General features: G+C 32.0%; 1 protein-coding gene across 2 annotated transcripts; it reads right to left on the bottom strand.

Moving 5' to 3' along the window:
• Positions 1-14,426: 14,426 nt before the first annotated feature.
• LOC127698985 (ctenidin-1-like) lies at positions 14,427-17,092 on the bottom strand. Of its 2 annotated transcripts, XM_052202778.1 has the most exons (4): positions 17,027-17,092; positions 16,185-16,304; positions 15,520-15,732; positions 14,427-15,486 (listed from the first exon to the last, which is right to left on the bottom strand). In XM_052202778.1, the coding sequence occupies exons 2-4, from the start codon at positions 16,291-16,293 to the stop codon at positions 15,137-15,139; spliced, it is 672 nt and encodes a 223-aa protein (XP_052058738.1). In that variant the 5' UTR covers positions 16,294-16,304; positions 17,027-17,092; the 3' UTR covers positions 14,427-15,136. The 2 variants fall into 2 exon arrangements, with proteins under 2 accessions (XP_052058738.1, XP_052058737.1); XM_052202777.1 differs by having other exon boundaries at positions 14,427-15,732.
• Positions 17,093-20,218: the final 3,126 nt, after the last annotated feature.

Raw genomic sequence — 20,218 nt, forward strand, 5'->3', positions numbered from 1 at the left:
AAAAGGTTTATCAATTCCAAATTAGAATATGATTGTCGAATTTCCGTTTTCTCTTTTTCGTTGGCATAATGTAACTGCTTCTGGGATTCAATATGCATAAATATGACAGAAAAACAATTATGTACCAATTGATTGAAGGCTGGAAGATACCTTGGAGGAAGTACTTGGTAGTTATATATATGATTCTGCACTTATATTGCAAGTGGTTAATAAAAAGTTCTTCTCAGTGTATAGGTCGCATTTTTCATTTTTTGTTTGTTTGACATGTTTGATGAAAATAATCAAACTGTACTTTAGTAGCAATTGTAGGCAGATCGTTTGTTAAATTCATTGTTGGATATTAAATCTTTGATATATTTGTAGCCCAAATGTGGTCCTAATCATCAATGCAAACATTTTCTTTCATTTCAATTCCCATTTTATAGCTATGTATTTGTCACTTTGAATAATGCTCACCTTTGATTTTTCTCTTTCTATTATGCAATATTTTTGTAATAGCAACATTATTTAACTTAGTATTCTATTCATGTAGACACAGACATACTGAACAAGTAATCGTCATTCAACATCGCTGCTATCAGAGAGAGTAGAACGAAATTGTTATCTCAAATTCTGGTTCAGTGATTAATTGTTGTATAGTGTCGCTGAAGCTGACTTTCCTTTCTCTAATGAACAATGCGATGGTCAGTTTGTACGGACAGAAAGGCCAACGGTCATTTGTTGTGATGGATTGAATTCTTATGCGGGTTGAAATTAAACCAAGGAAAGCAGAAAGTGTTCATAATGTAATTTTCACTAAAGGCATAGATTAACTGGTAGAATCCCGCGGAAAGACATATGTCCCTGCCACTCAATGTAACTTTGTCCTTTCTTTTCAACTGGGTTAATTAACACAGTCTGTTGTATTCAGATGTATTCTGACATTAAATTGTAGAAGGATATCGCGTGTGTGAATTTCTTCCCATTCAAAGTGTGGCAGCTTATATCTGTATACGTCGATGAGACAGTAACCGAATATAACATAAGTATTTTCTGACAAAATAAAGGACAATCAAGCTGTTTTAAAGGATGTGAGAAAAAGTAAATTTGTTACATTATGGTGTAATGCAATTTATCTTTGGTAAGAAATATCTGGTAGTTTCCGATAAAAAAATGATCCGATTCTATGTTATATTAGAAGCAAGAGTTAGTAAAATATTTACTTATTTTGATTTTATTTTGAAATTCATTGAATTAAAACATAACTTAGTATTTTATTGCTAAAGAGTGATGAACACTTTCTGTCCTATATTATGTTGGCTTTGCAAAAGGTCATGCTCTTCTCAGGCTGTTTAATTCGTCTTTACACCAATTCCATCCACTGAATGTGTACTGATTGATATTTAAGTCTGATAAAACATGATTTATTTGTTAGTTGAAGTGAACTTTCAACTATAGTGTTTAGGAACTGATAGTCTTTCAAGCCGGTGCTTTGTTTCCTTTATCGTTTTGTTAGGTGCTTCGTGTCATCAGATGAGGAAATATTTTTAAGTTTATATGTATAGCTGTTACATCACTGTCTCTGGTCAGGCGGGAGGTTATGCGCTCAGAAAAATGTTTAACCCCGCCACATTCTTAATGTGCCAGTCCTTTTGAAGTCAAGAATCTATAAATGAGTGCAAAGTTGATACATGTAATATTTAATATGGCTTATTGTTTAGGCATAAATCAGTTATATGGTTGTGTCGTTTGTCTTCAATACATGTTTTCATATCGATCAAATAATAGGCTGCTCATGTCTGTAGGACGGTTCGAGTTGTCTTTCTGAAATAGTGGTCGTCCGACTTCTCTCTACAGACTGTCCATCTTGTCTCAATAGACTATCCGAGTTGTTTTCAAGCCTAGTGTTTTGTAATCGGGTCTTACTGGTTTTTCGTTTTAAAGTTTGTAAAGAGTTTTTGTAAGGAATGCCTAGTGGAAAGATACATACATTTTTCCCCGGAATAACCTCAAAATTATACGGAATATTATGTTCTTACTCATAGTTTCATACGCATGAGGGAATATTTCTATATAATTTGAAAAGAATTGAGGTTAACTTAATTTATTTTGATGATAGCTTGCAAAAGATTTTAAATCGGTAGTACTTAGAATTTGTTATAGCTTTTGCAGGATATTTACTTGACAAGCAACGAAACTAGCATCATAAGAGATTACTCATGGTCTCCTTACGCTTGAGTAAAAACAAAAGACTCAACATTCTGTCAGGTGCTTGTACACAAAGTCAAGTCCTAAATAGTCCGATTGTGAAAATATAAAAAGAAGATGTAGTATGATTGCCAATGAGACAACTCTCCACAAGAGACCAAATGACACAGAAATTAACAACTTTATGTCACTGTACGGCCTTCAACCATGAACAAAGCCCATACCGCATAGTCAGATATAAAAGGCCCCGAAATGACAAATGTAAAACAATTCAAACGAGAAAACTAACGGCCTAATTTATGTACAAAATAATGAACGAAAAACAAATATGTAACACAGCAACAAACGACAACCACTGAATTACAGGCTCCTGACTTGGGACAGGCACATACAGAATGTGGCGGGGTTAAACTAGGTTGAAGGCGCCAACCCTCCCCTAACCTTGGACAGTGGAGTAACTGTACAACATAAGAACAAACTATAAAAATCAGTTGAAAAAGGCTTAACTCATCAGATGGATACAATTAGAAATACATCTAAAAAAACACAGAGTGGACTAGGACGGGTACTTATACAGCACAACAACAAAAAGACACTAAGTACATATCTGAGAGTACTCGCAGTTACTGATAGCTAGTTCAAAGCCAATAACAACTAATAAAAAAAATCATGCATCTAAGACTAAATTATCAATCAGTGCACATCCAACATCCAATGGATTTAGGTAAAGACGTCATAAACCGTCAGAGAAAAACATGACCTTGTGCAATGCCAAGATACAGGTATCGACAGATTGTAGAGCCATGAATAAGCATATGTATATAAAAATAATATTAGTTTGATATTAATTTACTGATAACAAAATCAATATTAATACCAATAAAAACAATATTCAAAGATCTAATTACAGTGATGAATTGGTAACCTTTTAGAACAAGTTTATCTAAAGGATCGATAAGTTTACCCGGATCGTTTCTAAATTTCCGGGCGCGGTGAACAACATCTCCGTAAAAATGAGGATGTGCTATCCCGTTTGAAGGTTGTTTATGAATTTAACTGATATTTTCAGATTCTCCAAAATACATTAAGATAAGATATAAGACATATTAAGATATGATATAAGACACATTAAGATATGATATAAGACACAAAGACAAAAAATGACGAGGTTTCTGACTTATGACAGGTACATGCAAATGGGTTGAGGTTTAACTAGTATTTTATATCTCCTTCTTTCCTCTTTTAAATTGACAAAAAAGGTACATTATTGAACAAACAATAAAAAACAGAAGTGGAAAAGCACTTAACTTTATAATAACAGTTTAATGAATAACAAAAAGACAGGCGTAAGCAAGAATTGAAAAAAAAAACATGTCTAAAAGAAATGTCCGTATTTCAAATATCTTGTATACTGTGCAGTAATACAGTTTTATTTGAATACTCTGTTGTTTCTACATAAAGTTACGTTTCAACGTTTGTCAATCATTCCTTTGACGAGGGTTAAACTGTTCATTGTCCTCTTCATGTGAAATATTTCAGTATTTATTAAACTGTTATATCGTTCCAATTTGCGCTAAAAATCAATTGTTTTTAGACGTGATAATGATAGCATGTAATACGTGCGGGTATATATAAGCAAGTTGATCATTAAATTCAATATGGGTCCACAGAAGAACGATTATAAACGTATTCAACATTAAACAAGATTTATCTTGCTTACGCTATGTCCTCGACTGACGAAAAAAATCTTTGTCGCTCAAAAATTGCTTCACAATGCAATCAATCATTGAAAATGCCTTGAAATTATCTTTGGATGACAAATTGTTATATTTTACGGCTAGTAATATGCGAATGATTGTGAATACAAGAGAAGCATTAATGAGGTTTTCCCCCTGGATGTTGGAATTCGTTTTACAAGAAAAGTCAATTAAATAATGATACTGTTGTCTGTTACCTCTCCGGTAAAATTACTATTTACTGTTGGCCTATTAAACTAATTAAAGTCAAATCATCCTTAGTTGAGGACATACAATAGAACTGTTTTTTGCAGACGAGACGGAAACTTTTGTCGCACATTTCAATGGTTCGTTATTGTGGAATATTGATTTTGTCTTTGTAATTACTAATTCCAAATCTCTCTATAATGTTTATACGACAAGACATTATTCAAGTGGATGTTTTATTTACTTAACACTGATTGCAAAATGAAATATGAAATTGAATTATAGTGAATGGTGAACATACAGAAGTATAAATCATAAGAAAAGAAAGTCGAAGAGGACTTGTCAATTCTCGTGTATTTTCATATCCTGTAAATGTATATATAATGTATACTGATAAATAAGAATGTCAGAAACTGCAGAAATGCAGCTGATAGAGAATAGGCTTGATCACGTCCAATATAAACACTAAAATAAATAACTGGAAGTAATGACTGCATTACATCAGTATAAGTCATTCACTTTTTTTATTTCTTGTACTTTATTCCTACTTTAGGAATGAGAATGTTATTTTTTCTGCAAACTATTTTGCATCTAAGCAAGGTAGGTGTGTGCCTTTCTTACAAAACAGAGGTCTGTGCAATGTCGTGTGGGGAAATTCATTTGTCCCTTGTTGCATAATGGTAACGTGTGTGTTATAAAGAATTTTTTAGATGGTTTACTTTTAACAAGCCAATTTGTGATAGCTTGACAAACTCAAACGACAACGCTGATAATGCATGTGAACTTATTCAATCAACGTCATATTGGACTGGCATTTCAAGCAAGATACCGTTTTCGTGTCATTAACTTTGTTTCTCTGTATAACTGTGGTAACGCATTTGTCTTCGAGTAGTAATCGTATAGTAGTCAAAATGATAAAGTATCAAGGAGCATCAATCTGTTATGGTTATTAGCCCTGGCAGTCAATAATCCAATTCTTCGTTGTTTCAGAATAAGCTTGGGTAGCTTTTGTAACCATTTTATATAACAGGCTAGTGCAGTCGATATAGATTCGTAGCATATTTATGTATATGCATTGGCAGCCATCCGGTTTTCTTTTATATCTACCCGTCATATTCAAAAACTAATAAACCTGAACGTTCTGTTTATTCTTCTTTTTTTTACCTCAAAAAGACTATTTTTATCTAGTAACCAATAACTCACAAGAGTAATATATGTTCTATGGAAGACCAAATTAATTTTTGAAACATTGTTAGAAACCTTGCTAGACTTATGGTTCATGTTGTTTTATTATGTAGGCACTGAGATTCAATAGTTTCTTTCTGATGACCTTAGTTTACGACACGGTCGTTTTACTAAGAACGTTTGTTATTACTAAACTCATTCGTAAACTTGAATACTGAAAAGTAAGAAAATTACTAAAAGAGACTAAATGAAGCAATGGTAATCTATAAAAGACAGATTTACAACTGGTGCGGAAATAAAAATCTATCGGAACCTGGATTTCACTTCTTATACATTTGAACTTTCATATATTATTGACTTTTCCAATAAGAACATTGTACCTATTATATGCATGCGTATTGCTGTGTGTTTGTTTATTACTTCACATTGGCTAGAGGTATAGGGAAGGGTTGAGATCTCACAAAACATATTTAACCCTGCCGCATTTTGCGCCTGTCCCAATTCAGGAACCTCTGATGCTGACCGTGGTCGTGGTCGTGGGCTGTTTTATGGTCTTTGGTCGGGTTGTTGTCTCTTTTTCGTCCTGAACATGCGTAAAATATTTGCCACTGGACTTTAAGCAACCAACAATCAATCATCCTTGGCACGTTCTTCGTTTTCATTCTCTTTTCTACCGTAATCATTGATTGTGAGAAAGATTTTTGTTCTTGTTCTAGATGTGCTTTGCAGTAATAATCTGTTTTTATTTTGTATATTTCACCTAATAAAATGTCAGTTAAAATATTGTAAAATTAAAAAGGTAATAGAAAGGTTCCTATTCGTTCTTTACAGAGCCTATCATGTATGATTTGACAACGGGATTCGCGTGTACCATTTCCTAAATTGAAATTATACCAGTTGAATAATGCAGAATGAACTTCTGAATCAGTCTAAATGTGTACCTGAATTCCCATGAATTTATTAAAAGAATAGCGGAACAACATTTCTACTATAAGTTTTAACAGTTAATTGGTTGATGTTGAAGTATATATAGCGCATTCAGCCATTAATTCTATATTTCATACTTGATTTATTACAAGATGAATTTGTTTAATGTATTATTTATATTATTTTGTACTATCATTTCTGTGTATGGAGTATCAAGCAATGTTAAATCGGAGCGAATAGATGAAACGATTGATTCAGTGACCCGGTTAATAAGAGAGCAAGCATATTCATAAAACAGTCATATTAATAGCCTATATGATAGATGAAAAAGTTAAAGGGAAGTCAGTAAGAAAACATGAATCAACAGGGACAATTGTCCTGGATTAACATTATTATCCCAACAAATAACGTAGTTGTTTAACCTTGTTGCCAAAAAAACCTTTAAAGTTCATGTCTGCTTTTATCGCTTTATGATGCTTCATTTACGAAAAGCAATGCAATACAAGATTCTGTCACGGTCAAGTTGGACATGTCCATTCTACTGAAGATAGATCATAAAAGCAATATTTCAACTGAGTTGACTATGTACATACTATGTTAGTGTTTTAAAAGTTCTAAAAACAAACATGTTTATTGTTCAAATGTTTGATCACCCCGATGACTTCATGGCAGCGTGTTTGTATCAATTCCGGAATGTTTTACATTCACCCATACACAGATGTTAAAACGAAGACTTTTGTATTTGTTGTTGCTGTTTTTCTTACAATAACATATGCATAACAAGTAATAGCTTTTCTAAAAAAGCTAGCCGTCTCTTAGCTGATGAAAGTGGAATGTGTTCTCGCTTTATAGATTAATTCATTCAGAATAGCCTTGCAAATAAGGTCCTTATCGTACTAATCTTTCAAAGCTTAACATACTGGATTGACATAATCTTTTGTGAGAGACCGTTCTTTTAAAATGCCAACAGTATTTTCGTATTTTAAATTTATAATTTTCTTTTACTTTTCTTTCTCTCATATAGCATATATATTTATAGTATAAATGGTCAATAAACCTCAAAACAACTATTCAATTCTTTATTACTAGTAACCAACATATAGGTACATGTATAATTAATATATATACTAAATATAGATTACAAAAATATACGATCATGACAAAACAGACAGAAGTATTAAATACACATAAAAATAAATACCTATAAAGACTACTAGAAGTTTGTTCTTGACCCTCCTCATTGTTTTAAGTAATATTCATTGTTTGCTATTAGTTTTTTTTTTTGCAATTAAAATCACTGTCGTAAATGCTTTACATATTTGTCAAGCAATGTATCCCCTATGATGAAATAGCGTAACCATGCAGCATAGCTATGTGTAGACATACTAATTGTAAAAAAATATTTGATCTCTAGGGTATTTTCCTTTTACCAGACTGAGACATATATGTGTTTTTACCATAAAAAGGTCGCACCCCCTTTCCGAGATAAAAATTCCCGTTAAATTTCTGCAATAACTTGATTTGATCAGGTACAAAGGGTTGAAATACCAAAAAATATAACATTTAAGTGCAGTGAAAAAACCATTTGTTCAGAGTACAGATAGAAGGTTTTGTCCGGGTTTACTATACCCTTTTGTTAAAGTAAATAGCTTCGTGATTTAAAAAAGATTTGATTACTAGGAAGTTACAAAGTGTCCTGTTATGTTGAACATTGCACCATGTAATAACGTATAATGATTGTTACGTGCTTTTATGAACTGAACTGGAAGCTTCATTTCAAGAAAAATATACGCAACTTTTCAAAATGATCTCTATAGATGATGCAGGAAGATAGATGTGCGAAAAATTGATTAATGTGTTCATGTTGAACACAATGGTACTTGATTGTAATGGCTTAGATATCATTTGATGTTTAATGAGCTTCCTTTTACTTTGGCAGTCGCGTCGTTTTAACTTAAATTACATCAACTTTACTTTTTGATATTTTTCAAATCCTTGCATGGTTTAAACATTTTACCAATATCTTATAACTAATGACTTAACCCACGACTCTCAAAGTTAATGTATATCTGGGACCAAATCTCATCAAAAGTTAATATAAATACTAATTAATTTGTCTGCAATTTAAAAACTAATATTCTACTTTCTTAAAAGTAATCAGCTGTGTTCAGATAAATTCTCGAAGGACTTATTGGCAGACAGCCCAATATCACTTTCTTGATATATTTGTTTTACATAATGTTGATTGTAAGTATAAATGTATGAGCGAATTAACATCATTATCCATTTTTGCAGTCTGGCTGGGGGCGTTAATTCCAATGTTTGAAAGAATAGAATTCGGTCTACAACAGCCATCTGAACAACCTAAGCGAGTAAGCTCTTGTAATCATGCGGTGGTCCACTGATTGTCTTTCTGAATATTAATGAAATATTTCACATTGAGATATGGTTTGTCTTTCTGAATATTAATGAAATATTTCACATTGACACACGGTTTGTCTTTCTGAATATTAATGAAATATTTCACATTGACACACAGTTTCTAATCCATTTTAAAATTAAAATTCAAATCTATAGAAACCGTACTTTAAATCTTTTTTTCTATGTTTATTGTTTTAGAAAAGTATCTGTCCACTATTATACATGTATATAAGAAAATAGATTGCTTTCAAAATGATAAAAATTGTCTGAATAGATAACTCGTCAAGATTGTAATATCAATAATGCATTGTGTATGGATTCCCATTTCTAGTTTCATGGCACAAGATATTCACTCTATTAAGGAAATATTATTTATATAAGATGTATTTGAGTGGATAATGCACCAGATACGTATTTCGACAATCAATGTTTCTTCAGCGATGCCCGAGGCTAAAATATTTGAAAATCCAAAACTTATTTAAAAAATGAAGATTTTCTAAAACAAAAAGGACAAAAAGTATAGCCAAAGCCGGATACGAAATCAGAGCTTTGTATTAAGTAGATATATGCTTTAATTAAGAATGATTACCAAAATTTTTAACAGCGAATTTTAATAACACAATATCCGTATTTTCATGCCAGTTGGCTGGTTTTACAGTGGATGACTACTATAGTCAACTATCAATCGTATCGACCAAGTAGTAGTCATAACATTAACGGAAACAATTGTACTGTACAAGATGCGCATTTCGACAACAAATGTCTTTTCAGTGATGTTCGGTTCCGAAGAGCTTATAAACCAAAAGCTGGGCAAAGTGTTCACTTCTATACAAGCGGTTTTGTCATCGATATTCTAGTTGTATGACTTAGCTATGAGGGCTTAGGTTATGTTTTATTTTGTTTTTCGTCCGCGTGCTGTAGGTTTTTTTTTTATTGTCATAGATAAAAAAAAAACACACACAACAATATTTCAGAAAATCTTAAAAAAATACAAACTCCAAGGAAAATTCAAAACGGCAAGTCGTTTATCATTAAATAAAGATACAAATATTGAAAAAAGAATTATTTTTCTGTAAAAAAAAATGATGTCCAAACGTTTGGTATGTTGAGTTTAAAGTTTTGCTTGTGCGTGTGATTTTTTTCTGGCTGTTTGGTAGGTTTTGAAAATTTGACTTCATGCAAAACAAATGATAAAAACCAGACATGGTACAGCTGTGGAACCGTAACTCTTATGGTCCTTATGATATTTTTTTGACAATTTGTGCGGACCATAAGAGTAACAGTTCCGCCGCTAAATTCATTGATACCCGCTGAGAATTTGCCTGCTTTAAAATCCTAATTGTTCTTAATCAAAAGGCGTTTAATAAGTATATATAATGCTAAGTTTCATCAAATTGAAAAAAAGGTAATTTTATACAAGCATGTTGCATTTCATTACATTTTCATGAATTCCATTAAAAAAATTCTCACCGTGAAGAAAAAGTATGTTAATGTGTTACACGAAAATGTAAACCAATATCCTTTTTGACATCTGCTGACATTGTATTTCTATGCAGATCTGCATTATTTCCGGAGGAGAAAATGAAAACTTTATGGACAACATTTATGTTTCAAGTCATTAAGATAAGCAATCAAAGCAAGGAATGCTTAAAAGTGTGTTATCCAAGGTCAATGTCCAGGCATGATCAAAATTAACTTAGGTCATTAAAAGTAATGATACAACTATTACATCTATTTTAATGTCAATAACCCTTTGTACGAAGAACGACACAATAACAAAAATATATTCACTCTTCATTATTTCCTATCATATTAATACAAAAGTAGCAGACTATAAAAAAGTGATAATGATGAACCATAATTCCATGTAACCATTAGTCATCTCACGATCCACCCAGTATTCATTGCATCAACCAACCGATGTATTGTTTAAAAGCTGTAATCAATACGCATGTAACATTTACGACAAGAAATAAAGCAATGAATTTTATTTAATTATCAAATAGTTAATCAAGAACAATACTTAGAGTCGTTGCTGATAAATATTTTTTCGGGCTTTTCAACTTGTTATTGTTACTTGTTCTGATTTCAGATGTATGTGCTCCAAAGTATTTTTTAAAGCTGTACAATTACTGATTATAGATGTTTTTTTGGTTATTTGTATCGTTTAGTTGCTGTCTTATTGACATATACCCCACACTTTCTTTTATTCATTTCTCCTGGTATAAATATCGTTAGAACAAAAACATTGATAAACAGTAGCTGATATTAGAAAATAAACTAATGACGTGGAATTTTTAAAGGCAGTGGCTATTCGTCCGGCTAGCCGGACAAATAGACAAAAATGTCTATTCATCCGGCTGGCCGGACAAATAGTCAAAAATGTCTATTCATCCGGCAAGCCGGACAAATAGCATTTTTACGGTATTTTGCTATTTGTCCGGCCAAAAATATAATGATGAAGATATAACATCGTGATTTAAGGAGATAAATGAACGCGGAGTAGTTATGAGAAATATTGTCTAAAATCGTATAACAACATATATGCAGCAAGTACACTTTTGAATTAGTTACTTATAGTCTTCAAATTGGCAAAAACATTGTGCAAATTATTTCCATTCATTCATTTAAACAAATCATAATGCAAATGAATATACTACAAAGTATACATTTTATTCAGATTTTTTTTTAATCTAAAGGAGTTTTTATTTGTTCTACCTATGAATTTCATGTAAGGTGAAGAGTCTCACCACTAATTATTGGCTTCAATAGACATCTATGATTCCAAAAAAGATTCTGAATTTATTGTTTCCTTGAAGTTTGGTTCAAATCAGGTCGTCAAATGATTTTCAGACACGATTTTTTTATTTAAAATGTTCGGAGATTTTTAACTCATAGGAAATAAGAGAGAACGATAGGCACGTGTAACCTTCCCCAAAAGTAAGATAGTGTTTACGATAGAAAAATATAGAAAAAAATGTTTATTAAGTTAAACAGAACAAAAAAGGGGGGGTTACCCCAAACTTGATACTAGTATCCTATTCCGAGTCAAGGTATATCAGTGCATGCTCCTAGATCTCCGTTGTAGTAGAACCTAGAAATAATGCATCCAAGCATATTTGATTTAGTCATTATCCGAATGCGTTTTGCCTCCATGGGGTAAATCAGCAATTTTAGTTTGATGTTAGGCTTTATTCCCCTCAGTTTACATGTATACTATATACGCTTTTGTTCTGGAGTCACTTATATATAAAAATTTGTTTTAAAGCAATCACATTCTCTCTAGTTTTCTTTATGACATCTTTAAATATAAATCACGATCTCCGGCCAATTCTCAAAACGTCCCATACGCGCGTTTGTTATCCGACACCTCATCCGGGACACTTTCAGCGCCACATGACACTTTTATTGATATTAAAGATTTGCGCATGGCCACAGACCACAATTAAATTCTCTATTAGTTCTTTATAACGTTTTTTTTCATTAAAAAAAATGCACCGATTCTTTTTGTCAAATATTTGTGTGTGTAAAGTACAGTACTAGTCCAAACATATATCAAACATTCAGAAATATCGCTCCCCATCATCTTACAAATTTAGCCAATACACATCCATACCCCTATGGACAAGTCAAGAGATGTTCCGAAAACTGTAAATATCACCTTTTTGCACCTGGCCTAATCACTCTTTCCATATCAGTTAAAATACAACATCCAAAAGTTTATTTCACCTCTCTTCTTTCATTTCCATCCAAAAAAATCTAAGAAATGAGTGAGGAAGGGAAAGAAAAAAAATTAAGTAAAAATACACTCTAATTAAAAGGAACTATATTCGTACAACGAAAAGCGGGATCATTAATTGTGGTCTTTGGCCGCATCCACAAACGGAAGGCCGGACAAATAGAGATTTTGAACTATTCGTCCGGCTAGCCGGACGAATAGACACTCCGATTTTTAAATGTACCTTATTGCATTAGTATGAATAAGTAAATGTAGTTCATAAATATTCATCAAGAAGACAGAAGAAAGTATCAATTATTATGTCTTAAGCTTCCCATCTTTTAGGTATCTGGTGTACAAGATGATTACAAGTACATGTGACTTTTCAATTAGGTATCTGATGTTTTAAATTTAGCATCTGGTACATTAAATTAAGAAGATGTGAATATTGAATGAATTATCAACCGTTTTAACTTCGAGTTTTTCTTTTATTTGACATTTCTGAAGAAAATCCAGCACTAAGCATGAACTGTATTGGTATACTTCCAACTATATTTCATACAGCAATTAATGTGAAAGAAAATATTAATGCATTGTTTCACTATGTCTATAACTTAAAGGGATAGTAGCTACGATTTTGACAAAATTATGACCACGTTTTAAAGCTGCTAAAATCAAAGATATGTACTTTAAATTAACAATAAGATCGCTGGAATGTTTACATAAACTACAGAAGTGTTAATAATTCATAATTAATATCGTGTTGCGTGCCTATTCATCTCATTAATTATGCATCGGGTTTACTTCCCGAAATTTGCCGACACAGCGAGTGAAATGACCCAGATATAAATAGATATGAACATGTGCTTTTTGTTTTCTTACGTATTTGATAATTTCTTTAAATTAAACGTACATATTTGACACCATTTATCAAATTATGTAAACAACAAAATATAACAAAAGCCTGCATCTTATTCGAACCAAAGGTTCTCAAACAATGGCGATATTATATACACTTGTTTTTACATTTGTATGACAAAACAATGCCGATAATGTATACACGTGTTTGTGAATGAGGGCCATCATGAAGGATACACCGGAAGAATAATATTAAATTGTAAGAAGTTGATTTTTAATTTCTGCTATGTTGAGAGATTACTGCTCGTTAATTTGTAAACATATTTTTGGACAATAATGATTTGAACACGTCGCAATTTGTTTTCATGTGATCTGGAATAGTTTAGAAATGTAAACATTTCGTAAACCGTAGTATTGTCGGCTACTTCTGTGTGACTTTGCCTGCGTGACAGGTTTTTTAAGTGATTCTAATGACCAATTTCATCGCCGTTATTTATTTTCAATTTACAATAATTTGTCTGCACCTCTTTTCTGATCCTTTTTCTCGCAGAAACTGTAAATTCATGTTCCATTCCCGCGATAACATTCCTCTGTTCGACATTTTCCCTTCGAGGGACAACGTGCGATTGCGCATTGAGAACTGCCGAGTTAAGGTCAACATAGGTCATATGAATAAGGGTTGCCTGTAGACAAAAATTAAATTCAGGCGTAAAAAGTTAAAAAGCTTCTATATGCTAAATGGAAAGTAATCAGTGATGGTTTTATTTATACTTAATTAACTTTTTGTACAAAATCAGGCATATAGATTAAAAAAATATTTTTAATGAAAATCGTAGCTACTATCCGTTTAAGCAAGGACAAGCGTTAACATTGGATATTGAGGAATTTGTATTAAACAACTTTGTTGTATAATTGTATTGTGTTTCAATGTGTCAAGCGAGTGCAGTGCAATACTTTAATTAGATGTTTATAATGTTTATAATGTTGCATTCTTTTCTATTTTCTATAAGTTATCACAATAAAATGTATTATTCGATATGTGTCGACCAGAACACAAGGGGTATCGTAACTTTTTATATGATAAATGAATGGGATACGTTTTGTTTTAAACATAAATGTCTTTGCTTCTTTGTTATTGAAGCCTTTTCAACTACAACCACCCTAACGACATACAACAGAAATCTAGACAAAGTTTAAACAGTTTTATTGTAAATAGTAATACATCTAAAAGCTGAAAAAATACTTTAAAGACATTTAAAACTAGTTTAAAGCATTACACTTAAAGGTTGCATTAACTAAAAATTAAGCGGATTTCCACAGGCCTGCGGATCAAAAATAATCTGAAGATAATATTCATTAATAGGTCGGTATAATTTACGGGAAAATACTCCATTTTCTGTTTGTTAAAGAAAAACTGAAAAATAACTTGCTATGTAAAATTTGATTGAAAGAGGGCTAAAAAAATCAGGATTATTCGTTTTTTTTTTAAAGCTAGCACAATAACATCGGTTTATTATTTGTTTACAGAAATTTTTAGACTAAGTGTTTTTATTTGGTACTTTTGTGAATTACACATACTATATGCCAAGGTTAACAAATAACAATGGTAAAAAGTAGTAAAAAAATTATGCAACTTAATTTTAAGAATTCGTTTAATTTGTTATATATTTCTTAGAAACAAAGTTTTTTTTAATAATTTTTTTTTAAATTTTCAAATAAACATTTGAATTGTATAGAAATCGGAAAAAAATTATGTAATTGAATACACGCAGATTCCATACATTTCTATTGCAATACATTAAATTATTTGGACTTTTTCTAAAACTTATTCACAAAAAGTTCATATAAACATATATCACAATTGATAATTCCAACAGTAGTTTATATGGACATAAGTCTAGTAGATTGGTAAAGAACCTCCTGATTGACCTGGATAATAACTTGCACTGCCTCCTCCCACTGATGACTGTCCAGGATAGTAACTGCCACCACCTACTCCTCCGAGTGACGACTGTCCAGGATAGTAACTGCCACCACCAACTCCTCCGAGTGACGACTGTCCAGCATAATAAGAACTACCCCCTCCAATGCCGCCAACTGACTGGCCTGGGTAAGAGGATCCACCTCCAATACCTTGTCCGTATTGTCCTTGGCCTTGGTAAGAATTTTGCATACCACTGTATCCACTTTCGTATGACCCAATGTTCTGGCTATACACGCCTCCTCCGACGCCTTGTTGGTATCCACCTTGATATCCTCCTAAACCTGATTGGTATCCACCTTGATATCCTCCTAAACCTGTTTGGTATCCACCATGTCCTCCCTGTAGCCCGCTATATCCACCGTGAAGTCCGCCAAATCCTCCTTGAAGTCCCCCATATCCTCCCTGGAATCCGCCATAGCTTCCTTTATTTCCACCATACCCTCCCATACCCCATTCGTTATAACCATATTTACCGTATCCATCAACTGAAATACCTTTTCCCTCATGACCTGAAATATAAATCCTAGGTTTGAAATCATAATTTGGTAACCTTTTTTTTTTGTAATTGAACGGATATACAAGGATCTTTATTTGTGCAAAGATTTAGATATAATTCACGATGGTCAAAATATCAATAAATAAACTTATCGTAGATACCAGGATTAAAATGTGTGTACGCCAGACAAAAAGACTCATCGTGACTCTCGAATAAAAAAAAGTTAAAAAAGACTAAATAAAGTACGAAGTTGAAGAGCATTGAGTGTCTGGATTGTAACAATGATATAATAGAAAAGCAATGTAGACGTAAAAACATCTAAGTCATTACACGAGTTTGGAGATACACTAAATTTGTTTTACAAATCTTTAAATAAGTCCCGATCATATTATTTTCATGTTTGATTCCTTCGTGTGTATTCAATAATAATGATATCTATATAATGTATCCTATTATTTTGCATACCATATCCTTTTCCGTATCCTCCTATACCATATCCCTTGTGTTCTCCATAACCACCAGCTGACACCATGGCAACAGTGGCGAGTGCGAGAATAATTAGTTTGGTATTCATGGTTATACAGACTGAAATGAAAAGTAAAAAGTATGAAGATAAAGTCATTAATATCTTCCAATCAGATTCAGGAAAGCATTCAGTCCGAAGACTGTGCATCATTCAACCTCTAATACCGTCCCAGAGGAGACGGTTATAAAAGGATATTTGGGGTATAAATCAATGATACAACAAACCAACGAAAAAAAAAAAAAAACACACAAAAAGCATCTACACGGTACCTTACAGTCTTCGTCAATAAAAAAAAATACAATTATGTTTTAAATAAGATCTGCAGTGTTTTCAGTATTAAGAAAACTATATTTTTGTGTTTTTGTTTACTCGGTTTTGTTGATCTTACTTTTCTTTTAAGCAAAATCATTAGACGAAATGGTGTATTCGTCAAATAAATAATTGAATTGACAAATAAATCAACAGTCTATCAAATACTTTAAGCCTGAGTTGGTTTTGTTTACAGAACGAAACTTAAGTGAAAAGAAATAAATAATCATTGCTAACATTTACACAAAAATATGAATTTATACGTATGCAGTTAAGACAATATTAGATATCCCTGGCATACACCGTTATGATGGTATTATTAACGGAACTAGATATTTTACTTCGAAATCTTGTATCGTCGGAAAATGTTTTATATAAAATAAATAATTTACAATGTATAAGATGATTAAAAAACAACTTTATAATTAATCATTCTTAAGGGGCACCAATATCTTATTTTTTTTTTACTTACGATTACTGGAACAGAACGTAGAATGATGGAATACACGTTGAAACCCGTAGTATTTATACCTGTCAAATTAACCAACATTACAGGGTTTGGGGATACAAGGAAGACATGTGTTATTGTTACATGTATATATAGAATAAGTGGTACACCTGTAGTGTCTGGATCAAATTTATTTGTCTGTTTTTATTCGTTTGGTTTTTATTACTAGACATCGGTTAATATATGGTATGCTGATTATTTTTTTACAAAAAGGAGAAGAAACATGACACGCCATTTTGATGGTTTATATTGGACATAATATTCAACATCATTGTAAAAGTATTATCATAAAAAATATTAATATTAAGAAATGTTGAGAGTATTTCGGAAGAATATTTCAGAAGGATCACCCGTCTTAAAAAAAAGAATTTGATTTGGATTTTGGAAGATAAAATGTAAAAGTATGACACCATCCCTTTGTTTCACCAATTAGTATTGCTATTATTAATCACAAACTCTTTATCAATCGAAGTTCTAACCAGCTCAGATTTTCAGAAAGATGGGTGATCATAAATGAAAAAAAAAAACACTTTATAAATTTCGTGCGTCCGAAGTGCGTTTCTGGATAGCATATTAAAAGGAAAAACCTTTGATTTGGTACATGTTTCAATTTTTTTGGTGTTATGTCATAACTTTCAAGTTATCTACATTTGAATTTTAGGTTAAATCCGTTGAACTGTGTTAAAAAAGTATCACGCCCTGACTGAGTTATAAAACCACTTCAATACATCTTCTAAGATATCTGTAGGTGGCCCGCTGTAAAAATATATCTCTTTCTCTCTAAGTAACTGGTCCTTTTTCCTAGCACCTTTTTTTCTATTCCTACTTCCATTAATTTGATTAATGTTGTTTTTCGATATTCTGAATATGCATGAAATATTTGAACGATCAGTAAACAATACATCAAAGAAACTTTCAGACATACCAGTTATTTAGTTCTTTCCACACGTGATGCGAGTTAGAATATAGACCAAAGCCTAACTATGACATCTTGCATTTATTTATTTGTTTACATGCAAAATGTTCTTTTAACAGAACCGAGTTCGATAGAGGATATGCTTAATATGTATTCAAACAATTGTGAATATCAAGCATTATTGGGACTCTAGTAAGTTACCTTACTCAGTTAGGTCACAATATCATGTTTGAAATTGCCTAAGATCACCTCACTTTAATGCAAAATATACAATACTTTCTAAACTGATCTGATTCTCGGTTTTGAACATTTTTAAAGGTCACATGTCCCTTAAACGAGACGCCAAGTCCGATGGTCGGTCGCCAAACCTCCAAGGTCGCAGGTCGTAGTTGACCATGTCGGAGCCACAGTATTGTTTTTGAGAAAATAAAAAGAATAGAAAAGAACCTAACATTTAAATAAGTATGTTCAGGAAATCTAAGCACTTTTACAGTTAATTATTACATTCCTTATTTTTCTAAATTTTATTGGAATGAAACTTGAATTGCATAAGGTATTGCCAGGTATTGGCCCAGAACAACATGGGGATAATAATAAAGATATAAATCTCCCTATTAATAGGGGTGAAATGATATTGTGTATTAAAAAATGCTATATGATAAAGTATGTGGTGAAGATAGCCTTTTTAATGAGTAGTATGCTAGATACACTTACTGGAAATGTGAAGATATGATTGAAGCTTTAAATTTTCTCCTGGACAACATATATGTACGTTTCGGCGTAAAAGTGTATCGACAAGTAGTAGGTATTCCTATGGGCACTAACAGCGCCCCTTTAATAACAGATTTATTCCTGTATTGCTATGAATCTCAGTTTATGACCAAACTCAGTAAAGACACGTCATTGTTACATTTGGTTGATACATTCAACAATACCTACCGTTATCTTGATTATATTTTTTCGTTAAATAACCCAGAGTTCTCTAAATATACTACCGAAATTTACCCAAAGGAACTTACTTTAACTAAATCTAACATAAACAGCAGTAGTTGTCCGTTTCTAGATTTAGACATTTCAATTTCTAAAGTGAAACTCCATGCTAAAATTTACGACAAAAGAGACGACTTTTCATTCCCTATTGTTAATCTTCCTTTTTCAGACGGCTATGTTCCGTTGGCTCCATCATACGGTGTTTATATATCCCAGCTCGTTCGTTATGCCAGTGTGTGTAGTGATGTCATAGATTTTAACGAACGTAATCAATGCATCACTGGTAAATTATTAAGTCAGGGATTTCGTTACCATAAATTACTTGACATTTTTACTAAATTCTTTCAAAGATACAAAGATTTGATTAGTAAATTTGGCTGTACCTGTAGAAAACTTATTGAAAACGGTATTTCACATCCTAAATTTTACGGTAATATTGTACTAAAAGCGGCGGAAATCACTATGTGATCCGTGTAAACCCATCGAACCTTTAAACAAACTTATTAGTAAAGGTTATCTTACCAATGTTGTAATTAGATCTTTGAATATAGTTTTCATTGACACAAATATCGATTTTGTCATCAGCAAATTAAAACATAACTAAATTTGTATTCTTTTCTAACGGGATGTATAAAGACACATCAACGTTCATTTTTTTTCTATAAAGAAGTTAACTCCTAACTATCGTACTGTCTGTCGATACATTTATTTTTGGCATTGCACAAGTCATGTCTTCTTTGACTGTCCATGACGTTAAAATACTAAATCCCTGGGATGTGTTTTAGTTTATTTTAGTCTCTTATGCATGATTTTTTATTATTAATTGTTTTTGGCTTTTAACTAGTGTCAGTAACTGCGAGTACTCTCAAATCGTACTTTCTTGTTAATTTGACCTGTTGATACTATTTGTAATGCTTTTTTGTTATTTAATGTTTACTTATTCAGGGTTATATCTCGTCTATATACCAGCTTTGATAAGTGTTTGGATGACTATAAATTTTCCCTTCTTCGTACTACGAACAACTAAATTATTTATTTTGTAAAAAATATTTACGTTCTCCATTTAAACTGTATACCTTACAACAAAATTATTTTCATTTACCTGTATATATTATTGTATTTGGCGGCTTTTTGTTCAAGGCTGTTGTTGATTTTTTTTTGAAATTGTTTAACATCTCACAGCGGTATACTACTGTTGCCTTTATTTATTCACCCCTTATCTTATTGATTTTATATTTACATTTTATCAT

This window comes from Mytilus californianus, unplaced genomic scaffold, assembly GCF_021869535.1.
Source record: "Mytilus californianus isolate M0D057914Y unplaced genomic scaffold, xbMytCali1.0.p SCAF_4, whole genome shotgun sequence".
Taxonomy (NCBI): Eukaryota; Metazoa; Mollusca; class Bivalvia; order Mytilida; family Mytilidae; genus Mytilus; species Mytilus californianus.